At 62.2% G+C, this 786-nt stretch overlaps 1 protein-coding gene across 1 annotated transcript in view; it reads left to right on the top strand.

Annotated features, from left to right (window-relative positions):
- Positions 1-786, top strand: part of TCP11 (t-complex 11, testis-specific) — a 14,632-nt gene that overhangs the window by 10,424 nt on the left and 3,422 nt on the right. The window contains exon 6 of the mRNA XM_015560838.1: positions 3-145. Within this exon, the coding sequence (XP_015416324.1) occupies positions 3-145 (143 nt within the window). The remainder of the gene's footprint in view (positions 1-2; positions 146-786) is intronic.

Genomic DNA, 786 nt, shown 5'->3' with positions numbered 1-786 from the left:
AGGTGCAGCTGCGCCCCCTCACCGTCCTGGCCTCCGTCCTGCTGGTGGCCAGCAGCTCCTGCGGCAGCGTCCTGTTCGGCTCCCCGCAGTTCGTGGACAGGCTGAAGCGCAGCGCCCACGCCCTCACCGAGGACTTCGATTCCAGGTAAGCTGCGCGGGCCTTTGTCTTTGGAGATGACACGTCCGAGGACACAGGCAGGTACGGCCACAGCGAGGCCCGTGGCCCAGGTCGCTGGGGTCTCTCTGTAGCTGCTCTTGAGGCTTGGGACACACAGAACTGAGAGCTGTCCTCCAAGGGGAGTAGCGTGGGGGCTGTTTGCTGCAAAGTGATTCACCCTCTTATTTGCTGCAAAGGAGTCGCTGGGCTGAGAGGCTGGGGGGGTGGGCTTAGTGGGCGTGTGTGGTGGGATCGGGTAGCATGGCATGCAGGCCCTCACGCCGGCGGGTGGTCACTGTCACTGGTGAGAGCAGGACGGCCCTGGGAAATGTCCAAGAAAGTCTTAAAATGGACCTCCGTGCACAGACACAAATGCTGGGGGACACTGAGGTGATCCGAGGGCCGAACCCGTTCCTCGTCGGAGTTGGTTTTAATGTATCTTGTTCCCTGAGAAGTAGAACGTGGTGCTGTATGTAGAAATAGTCAATTGTGTTGAGATAAGAGCCAGACACTGATCCCACCCATTGGCTGGGCTGCTGCCAGGCTGGCGGGGGGTGCAGGGGAGGTCTGGGCGTCCCCCCGAGGGCTCCGGCCCATGCCAGGCGGCGGGGCTCCCAGCCCACTCTCCC

The sequence above is a fragment of the Myotis davidii genome, unplaced genomic scaffold, assembly GCF_000327345.1.
Source record: "Myotis davidii unplaced genomic scaffold, ASM32734v1 scaffold1036, whole genome shotgun sequence".
Taxonomy (NCBI): domain Eukaryota; kingdom Metazoa; phylum Chordata; class Mammalia; order Chiroptera; family Vespertilionidae; genus Myotis; species Myotis davidii.
The sequence above is the reverse complement of the archived record's forward strand: the minus strand, read 5'-3'. Positions and strand labels throughout refer to the sequence as shown.